Source organism: Papaver somniferum, unplaced genomic scaffold (genome assembly GCF_003573695.1).
Source record: "Papaver somniferum cultivar HN1 unplaced genomic scaffold, ASM357369v1 unplaced-scaffold_114, whole genome shotgun sequence".
NCBI classification, from domain to species: Eukaryota; Viridiplantae; Streptophyta; class Magnoliopsida; order Ranunculales; family Papaveraceae; genus Papaver; species Papaver somniferum.
Window position 1 is genome coordinate 61,461 of NW_020620381.1, and position 8,899 is coordinate 70,359.

The following is an 8,899-nucleotide window of genomic DNA, read 5'->3' on the forward strand; positions in this document are numbered from 1 at the left end:
TTTCTAATGAGCCATCATTTGTTTACATAGATTTCCTTTCTTTGTTTTATTTCCTTTTATTATGTTCTTTGAGACCTTTGTATATACAGATAGAAATCTCAAGTACATTATTACCCAAGTAGATGGAAAATCTCCGAAACAGTTAAAAACCCAAAATCAAGTTGATTGTTCCCAAGATTTTGATTTAACAGTACTGGCAAAAAAAACTAACGGGTTGGTTTTTGCTGATAAATAAAATAATGGGTGGCTTTTATTTCTAGGTTAATATCATTCTCTTTTAATCAATCTAATAAGAATTTATCTTGTGTACAGAATTGAAACAGTTCGCTGAATCGAAGACGTTATTGCCTGGAGTTGATATATAACTGTCGTTAAATAGAGGACATCATTGCCGGGAGTTGATATACAACTAGACCTATGGGATACTAAGGCTGCATATTATCAATTTAACGAAGTGGTGATCAATCTACGTGTACGGTGTAAAATTCTGTAATAAGTAGGAAGTAATTATTGGCTGAATTATGCTGGTGTATCAACTTGGATTGTGAATTTTAGTTTCAAATAAATGGATGTAAGATGTGATTGTGAATCAATAAGAAGTTAATTTTATGATGCATAAATTCTTTGAGATTGCTAGATTCCTTGTTTTTACTTGATAAATACAATTTTTAATGAAAACATTGCAAAAAAAATCCCTTGATGCAAACTAAATATCCCTTACAATAATAATTTACCAAAAATCTGTCACTGCGTAACTACAAAATTGTGACAGTTTTTAACAAAAACTAGGTCCAAATCCTAGGAACCGCTTAACTGTACAATAGATTCATTTCGCCACACTGACATTGGAATTCTATTTAGTTAACACTGAAAACACAGTCAGCAATAAAGTAATGGACTATGGCCTTCTATAAGGTCCTCTTTTGGCCTTTTAGACCCCCATTGATCCAATTTCAATATGGACTCCATGTAGTCTCAATAACCTAGCATACAGATTTTCTATGTAGGATAATTTCGGCATAATTTTTTTTTTGAACTGAATCATCCATAGAATTGAATCGTTCCAAACTTGGTGAATTATGACCTCCTAGTAACAAGCTTGGAAGGACAGGACTAAAACACCCACTGCCCAATGAAAATGGGACTAAACGTTAACTCCTACATTCTCGATTGAGTAGGCTAGGTGTAAGTCCAAAGAACCACTTAGTAGCATAATAAATTCATATCGCCATCACCAGTGGCAGAGGCATAAAATAGATAGGCGAACATCTTATCTAGCCATGCCAAGAGCTAAGCAAGGCACCCAAAATGGACATGGGAGCCCATTTTGTGAAACAACAAATGTTAAAATGGCTTTCATACCTAAAATTAGGTTCGGAAATTAGCTGCGCTAAGTATGCAACAACCCACCGTGCTATGCCCCTGATGTTAATTAGGGAAAGATTGAGAAAGGTCGTGAACTCGATCTTTATCCCCTTCATAATGTGTCTAAAGGAAATTTTATAAATCAAAAAATAAAATAAAAAGAGGATTCAAACGTCACAAGAACATAAATTCGTAAGTGGGGAGTTGTTAATCTTTTGGGTGAACCGGTGGATCTCACATGAATGCATGCATCGATTTTGTGATGTTCTTTTTTCCCATTTGTTTAGGATTTTGCTTTTAATTTCATTTACAACAGTATTTTTGAGCAAGTAATGTGAGATCGAACACTGTCTAGAACATAAGTCTTGTAAGAGGATTGAACACCGTCTGGTTACATTAAGTTGTTTGGATAGAGCTTATTCACTGAGATTGATTATTACGATAATCACTCTCTTGGTTTGATCTTTGACTAAAGTAGTTTATTGATATAAATGGAAGATCCTTTCCTCTACTTTATCACTCACCTAAATATGATTTTGGTTCTCGATAAGTGAGTCGGTTACTAAAACATATTTAGTCCTTTGTATTTTAGGGTTACGATCCCAAAGAGTTGAGAATGGAAGTCTTTTGATATGAGGTCACTCAAGTAATTTGCTTGAAGATTCACGATCTCTAAGATAAAAATATTGATCAATCAATGTTAATAGGCTTTGTTTTGTATATTTAATCGAAATTTGATGAATTATGACCACCTAGTAGCAAGATTGAAAGTACATGACTAGAAAATCCACCGCCCAACGAAAATAAGACTAAACGCTAAATTCCTAAATTCTTGATTAAAAAGGTCTAAGTCGTAGGAACCACTTAACATTACAATAGATTCATATCGCCACACTGAAATTGGAATTCTATTTAGTCAACACTGAAAACATAGTATGAGAATTCTCAGCAATAAAGTAATGGACTACGGCCTTCTATAAGGTCCTCTTTGGCCTTTTAGACCCCCATTGATCCAATTTAAATATGGACTCCATGTAGTCTCAATAACCTAGCATAAAGATTTTTTACGTAGGATAATTTCGACATAAATTTTCTTTTGAACTGAATCATCCATAGAATTGAATCGTTCGAAACTTGGTGAATTATGACCTCCTAGTAACAAGCTTGGAAGGACAGGACTAAAACATCCACTGCCCAATGGAAATGGGACTAAACGTTAACTCATACATTCTCGATTGAGTGGGCTAGGTCTAAGTCCTATGAACCACTTAGTAGCATAATAAAGTAGAAATTGACGTTTAGTCCCAAAGTTACTGGGCTTGGGACAGTCTAGTCCTCTCATTTCAGGCCTGATCTTGTCTAGTCCAAAAATCGTCCGTCTTAGACAGTTTAGTACAAATTCAAACGAGTTAATCCAAATTATCACCGATTCCAAAATTCCCTAATTTTCTCACTACCAAAGTTACCCTTCATAGTTATAATCGTTCTGAGTTCATTTGATTAATCTCAGATTTCATTTCAGAAGAGATTCAGAGCAAGAGCGATAGAGGGGTCGAGACAAACTCTTTTTTTCTTCCTTTCATTCTCCATTCTTTTCTTTGATGCAGGAACTGCAGCTCGTGCATGATAACTATTCAAACAAATAGTGAATTAGATGAATAGAGGAAGGTGTTTTAGTTTTGTTTGTATGGGTTAGGGTTTCCCGAGAAAAGATGAAACAAAATCAGAGTTTGGATTTCCTGGTTTTGATGATTTGATTTCTTAGAGTAGTGATGAAGAATTAGATCGTGGTGTTGTTGCTGATAGATGAATTAGGAATCGAGAAGATACAGAGATGGAAGAACATGGATTTAATTGAAGAATTAGGATTTTGGAAATTGATTGAAGATATGACTTAGTGATGGTAAAGAAGAAATTAAAGACCAAGTTTGATGACTTGTGAAATGAATTGAATTAAATTGGAGAAAGAGCAAAGAAATAAAAAGTCGGAGAGAATGAGGAGTTACGATTACTCTAGGGTTCAGAGAACTGATGGTGATGGTGATAATTCGAGTGATTGTGCCAATCTCAAAAGAAAAGTTAATTAAGAGAATCTGAATTTAGAGTTTTACATTTGATTTATATGCTTGTATGGAATTGAATTGATATGATTGATTATTTATGGGTGTTAACTAGAAATGAAGTGGACATGATTGTGTAAAGTTGAATTGTGGGTTCCTTGTGGAACTGAGATTCATTGTTTTGAGATTGTGATGAATTGAACCTAAATTAGGTATCTGTTAAACTGACATAGGAGAAGGTTATGAGAATTAGCAATAATGATGTCAATGGTGCAGTTACAAGTTAAATATAATTGAGAGAAATAGAAGTAGAATTTAGGATATATAGTGGTTGTGTGAGCTGAAGTATATGTGTGACGGAGAAGGAGCTATTATGGTCTGATGATGAGCTGAATTGGGTGGGGTTTCATGAATGAATGTGATTATAGGTGAAGATATGGTGTTGAATGAAATTGTTATGTTGGTGGTGGTTCTGTATAATTTATTAGAACTATTTTCTCAGGCTTGAAGAGGAATTTAGGAAGTATGGATGTGAAAAGAAGATTTATTGGAATTGGATTTACAGGTGTAATGGTTGTGGTGTTGTTTGTTTGAGTATGTTGAAGTGATATGCGGTTGTAGCTAATGGAATTGGTGGATATATTGTAATTAAACCGAACTAACAATATTGCAGGAAATGTTGGAGTATGGAATATGCAGTGAACATTCAATAAGAAGAGAAGTAGATATAGTAATTCAGTTAGAAGAGAGAGTTTTAAAGTTGAGGAATGAGTTGGTTATGGATCTGTTGATAAAGATGAGATTGGTTGAGAGTTTAGAAAGGTTATGTGGTTTCTCAAGGGAAGATGTTTGGGTTGTGGTGTTGTGTTGCAAAGCTTGAGGCTGGAAATGCATCACAAAAACACATATGTGTCACAAAAGGTACAAGTGTACCTTGTATTGCATCATATTGGCGCATCAGGACCATTGGATTTGTGAAACTGGTACTGGGGAAACTGGTGTTGGTCAGTTCAAAGTGCCTCCTCTTCATGATGTAATCATTATGCAATTTCAAGACCAACAAACTAGGTAAACTCAATATTTCCTCAAGTTCTGGTTTGTATATAATCTTCCAATGAATTGAATTGCACATCACGTTTTGTCAGTTGGACCTCGAAGAATCTTGCTGCAGCTAATGGGGTACCGGTGGACACATTTAACCGGAGGTTTAACTTTTGGGTAAGTAAAGTAAGTTGGATAAGTCTTTTTATCATACGTTTTTCGTACTATCCTTGAGACAAAGTATTCTAGTTTTAAATCTTTAGTGTTTCATTGTTGAATCAAACTTTACGTAGTTGGTTTTACTTCTAGTGACTATAATCTGTATATGTAAGTTTTAATTATTAAAATTATCATATTAGTTCTGCAGACATTGCTAAAGAAGCTCATGTATATTTCTCATATATCATAGCCATCACAATTAACTTGTCTCAAATTTGAAAATCACTAGTTACATTCGAGTGAAAATTCTAAAAAGACGTAAATTATATTTTGAATTTTTGAGGCAAATACCTTAATAAATTTTGTTTGCATTTCTCTTTTTATTTTGTTTTATTTATGCAGGGAATCCTTTCAGAATTACTTTTGGATTTTGATAATCACATATTTACTTTTGTGGATGGAGCATCCAAGAATGACGCTAACAATGCAAACTATGAGGAAGCAGCTGATGAGGATGGAGAGAGATTCATGGCTTCAGTTGAGGAGCAAATACTGAAAGAGATGAATGTACGTATATGAGGTCTGTGCCGTTCTATCTGCTTGTATTTAGCTTTTTGTCTTAATCCTTTTATAATAGTCTTAATTTTGGCTTTTTTGCTTCAAGTTTGTTATTGAAACATAATGGGTTAATTAAGCTTTCACCAGTAGCCTTTTGTTATTGAATTCTTGGTGTGTACATAATTGTACACATGTTGAATCTTAATGTGTACATATTTGTACACATGTTGGTTCTTAACGTGCACATAGTTGTACACATATTGAACATTAATGTGCGCATGTTGTCTTTTTTGTTCGTTCTCTTCCTAGAGTTTCTAAGTGCTAATGGTAACGTGTAAGTAGTTGTAAACCTATTTATTGTCAATGTATACATAGTTGTACACCTATTTGAAATGTGTACATAATTGTACACTTGTTGATTGTTAATGTGTACATAGTTGTACACCTAAGTATCAGATTACTCTAATATCGGCATTCGATAGTAACAAGTAGCTAGAATTTCATAAATAGGGAACAAAGTGATGCTTTCAACTGTTAGGACATTTTAACTCGTTTTTTGTGTACACATGGTTTTGTAGTTGTGACTGAATATGTTATGAAGGATGTTAGGTATACTTGCATTTTTTTTAGGCCTCTGTGTTGTGAATTGTGGATATGACATGGAGAAAGATGAGTTTAAGATAAAATATCCATCCAGTTCTATGTATATTTTTTATTTATGTACTTCATTGATACGAATATTCTATTAACTACCAAAATTTGCTTGCACTGGTTAAAACTACGTTATTCTGAATAACTGATTGACCATTGGGTCAAATTTTTGCAGAAAATATGACAGAGCATCGATGCAATGTTTTTAAGAAGCTCGAATTCATACAGTGCCTATGACATTTTTTTTTGTTTGTCTTCTTACCCATGTGTACATAGTTGTACACATATTGATTTTCGATGTGCACATAGTCTACACCCGTTGATCGGAAGGACTTTCTATAATATTAAAAATTAGCTTACTATGTAACCTTTACAGGAAAAATACCTTCATATACCATCATCGTTAGTCCCCAGATTCTTAATCATGATGTGAGAAGTTCTATAATATAAATTCTTACACTTTGGGTATAAACTGTACTGCTTGCTGGTCTAAATTCTTCCACCCCAGGCATATATTCATCTACTATAACTATAGGTTTAAAAGGCCGAATACTATAAATTACCCTTTATTTTTTATTTTCATGTAAATAAAACTATGTTACGTTGAGTTTTTGTTTAATTGCATCGTTGTTGCTTCATGTAAAATATTCTTATAATTTCATGTATTCTAATCAGGTTCTATCAGCTCACATTTTGTTAAGTTACGTAGGTTGGACCTAATTCAAGTTACGTAGGATAGTGGAATCACCCACGGAGGCTGCTAACAATTGCAAATGGTGAAAGTTCGATACTAGGTATGTTTTCTACTGTTCATTCTTATGATGAGAAAATTTCTTTCTTAATGGCCAATATCCTATCTTGTACTCGCTTGACCAATTTGGAAACAATCTGTAGGTTCTTGGAGGTTTTTCAAAATCCATTTATCAACCAATTGTCATGTTTTTGTATGTAGGAAATGCCAAGCATATGTAAGTTAATGAATGCCCAATTCCAAATTTTTAAGGGTTTACATAGTTGTTCAGATTTTTAATGTGTACATAATTGTAAACCTGTTAATTGTTAATGTGTACATCGTTATACACGTTTTGATTATGATATAGAACTATATGATACCCATATTTTGCTTCATTTAATTTATTTCGTTGTTGGATGTGATACATGATTACATGAGCAAAAATAAATCATTACAGTTGTAGTATTGGAAGCATAGACACGTGTTTGACATACCGAACAATACATTTCTAGCGGTTTTCTTTTCTTCCTCATATGATGTGATTAATTACTTTATTTTTCTAAATTATTTTTGAATTTCTAACTAGCTATTTATACTCCTATCTTCTTAGGCTACCACTAGTTCAAGTTCTTAATTATAGAAATTTCATGTTTTTTTGATAATGTGCACATTTTTGTACCGCTGCTATTGTTAGCGTGTACATAAATGTACACCTGATATTGTTAACGTGTACATAAATGTACACTTGTTGATTTTAATGTGTATATAGTTGTGCATATTTTAATTGGTAATGTTTTTGAATTGTTAACTCGCACACAGTGGTACACATAATTCTTAACGTGCACATAACTGTACATATGTTGTACATGTGTTTGGTTTGTGTTGTGCATGTTTTACAGGGGTGTACATGTTGGTGCACCTGTGTAAATCTTATGAAAAAGTACAATTCCCTTGTTTTACAATGGTGTACATATTGGTGCACTTGTGGGAAGTAACTCCCATGAAAAAATAGGTTTGTGTGTGGTTGTGAATGATTAGCTTTATGCATGTTTTGAAGAGGTGTACGTATTGGTGCACCTCTATAATTCCCATATAAAAGTAGGTTTGTGTGTGGTTATGAATGATCGTTTTTCTGCATATTTTGTAGGGGTGTACACATTGGTGCACCTCTGCAATTCCCATGAAAAAGTGTGCCAGAGTGTGAATATGAATGATCGATTTTATGCATGTTTTACAGGGGTGTACACATTGGTTCACAAGTGTATTTTCAATAAAAAGTAGGTTTGTTTGTGGCTATGAATGATCGGCTTTAGGAATGTTTCACAGGGATGAATATATTGATGCACCAATATACTTCTCATGAAAAAGTAGGTCTGGGTGTGAGCATGATTGATTGATCTGTTATGCATGTTAGTAATCTCGTTTTTGGTAAAGTGCAATGAATCACTGTACTGGGATGTTTCGAAGCCATATTAAATTTTTGTAGTAATGCCCGCATGGATTGTGTCTCTGACCATAAACTGAGTAAATGTTTATTTTGATCGTTTTCTTGTTTTGTTTTCTTATGTGGATGCTGGTGAAAGGATAATCATTTTCTTTTCAAGCTGCGATTTCTTATGTTCATTGGTTTGTCCTCGATGCAGGTTATCTGCTAAACTTACCTCTGCAAATCTGGATGTTATCCAACTGGAGCTTGGCGTGGTTGGTATTTTTCTCAGTCTGTGCAGATTAGGGTGGTAGTTTGGCTATCATAGATTCTGGATTTTTTGGATCTTTGCAGCGGTGTACATAATTGTACACACCAATGTAAATTTAAAAAATTAAAAAATGAAAATTATATAGCCATATGGGTACTCTTTTTGTAGCTCTCGGAAAGAGCTTTCCGAATATATAAATTTTGCGAATTTTGGACAAACGTTTCAAAAGATAAATTGATTTTAGTTTATTTTTTTATTATTTAAAATTGCTGACATCATCATGAGTCATTTTGGATTAAATTATAAATTTGGACTAAATTGTAAACAAGAAGGTTATTTGTGTAATTTCCATAAAAAATGACTAATTTGTACCTAGTTGAATGGGCTAGGACTAAATAGTATATTTAGATGGGATTTTGGACTGAACGGTATTTCTCCATCACCAGCGGTAGAAGCATAAATAGATAGGCGAACATCTTATCTAGACATGCCAAGAGCTAAGCAGGGCACCCAAAATGGACATGAGATCCCATTTTGTGAAACAACAAATGTTAAAATGGCTTTCATACATAAAATTAGGTTCGGAAATAAGCTGCACTAAGTGTGCAACAACCCACCGTGCTGTAACCCTGATG

The 8,899-nt window shown here is 33.7% G+C and overlaps 1 protein-coding gene across 3 annotated transcripts; it reads left to right on the top strand.

Annotated features, from left to right (window-relative positions):
• The first annotated feature begins 3,331 nt into the window (after positions 1-3,331).
• Positions 3,332-8,523, top strand: LOC113328813 (anaphase-promoting complex subunit 2-like). Of its 3 annotated transcripts, XM_026575821.1 has the most exons (6): positions 3,332-4,493; positions 4,571-4,643; positions 5,028-5,192; positions 6,544-6,628; positions 6,729-6,802; positions 8,211-8,523. In XM_026575821.1, the coding sequence occupies exons 1-4, from the start codon at positions 4,333-4,335 to the stop codon at positions 6,571-6,573; spliced, it is 429 nt and encodes a 142-aa protein (XP_026431606.1). In that variant the 5' UTR covers positions 3,332-4,332; the 3' UTR covers positions 6,574-6,628; positions 6,729-6,802; positions 8,211-8,523. The 3 variants fall into 3 exon arrangements, with proteins under 3 accessions (XP_026431606.1, XP_026431604.1, XP_026431605.1); XM_026575819.1 differs by lacking the exon at positions 6,729-6,802 and having other exon boundaries at positions 6,536-6,628; positions 8,211-8,365; XM_026575820.1 differs by lacking the exon at positions 6,729-6,802 and having other exon boundaries at positions 8,211-8,365.
• Positions 8,524-8,899: the final 376 nt, after the last annotated feature.